The 324-nt window shown below is 53.4% G+C and overlaps 1 protein-coding gene across 1 annotated transcript in view; it reads right to left on the minus strand.

Moving 5' to 3' along the window:
* EMH_0023750 (uncharacterized protein) overlaps window positions 1-324 on the minus strand; it is a gene marked incomplete at both ends in the record, with an annotated part of 4,971 nt that overhangs the window by 4,519 nt on the left and 128 nt on the right. The window contains one exon of the mRNA XM_013502191.1: window positions 176-322. Within this exon, the coding sequence (XP_013357645.1) occupies window positions 176-322 (147 nt within the window). The remainder of the gene's footprint in view (window positions 1-175; window positions 323-324) is intronic.

Raw genomic sequence — 324 nt, forward strand, 5'->3', positions numbered from 1 at the left:
GGGTAGTGTGAGCAAGCTCTGGCTAGCAGCATTTTGAGTTGTTCTTTGGTGAGAGAATCTGTGGCTCTTTTTAGGCGTTCTGCTGTCGCCTCATCTATCTGCGGGAGCTCTTCTGGGGCTTTACGTTTTCTACACGGGAGAATACCACTAGCCAGCCCCTCAGCTAGACTAGTACCAGCATCATCATCAGCAGGATTGCTGCTGCTGCTGCTGCTGCTGCTGCTGCTGCTGCTGTTTGCACCACCTGCACCACCCTTATCATCACCACCACCAGAAGAACCCTCTATACCCCAATGCTGCTGTTGGTCGTGCTGAGCAGCTGCA

The sequence above is a fragment of the Eimeria mitis genome, genomic scaffold (genome assembly GCF_000499745.2).
Source record: "Eimeria mitis Houghton genomic scaffold, Emh_scaff847, whole genome shotgun sequence".
NCBI classification, from domain to species: domain Eukaryota; phylum Apicomplexa; class Conoidasida; order Eucoccidiorida; family Eimeriidae; genus Eimeria; species Eimeria mitis.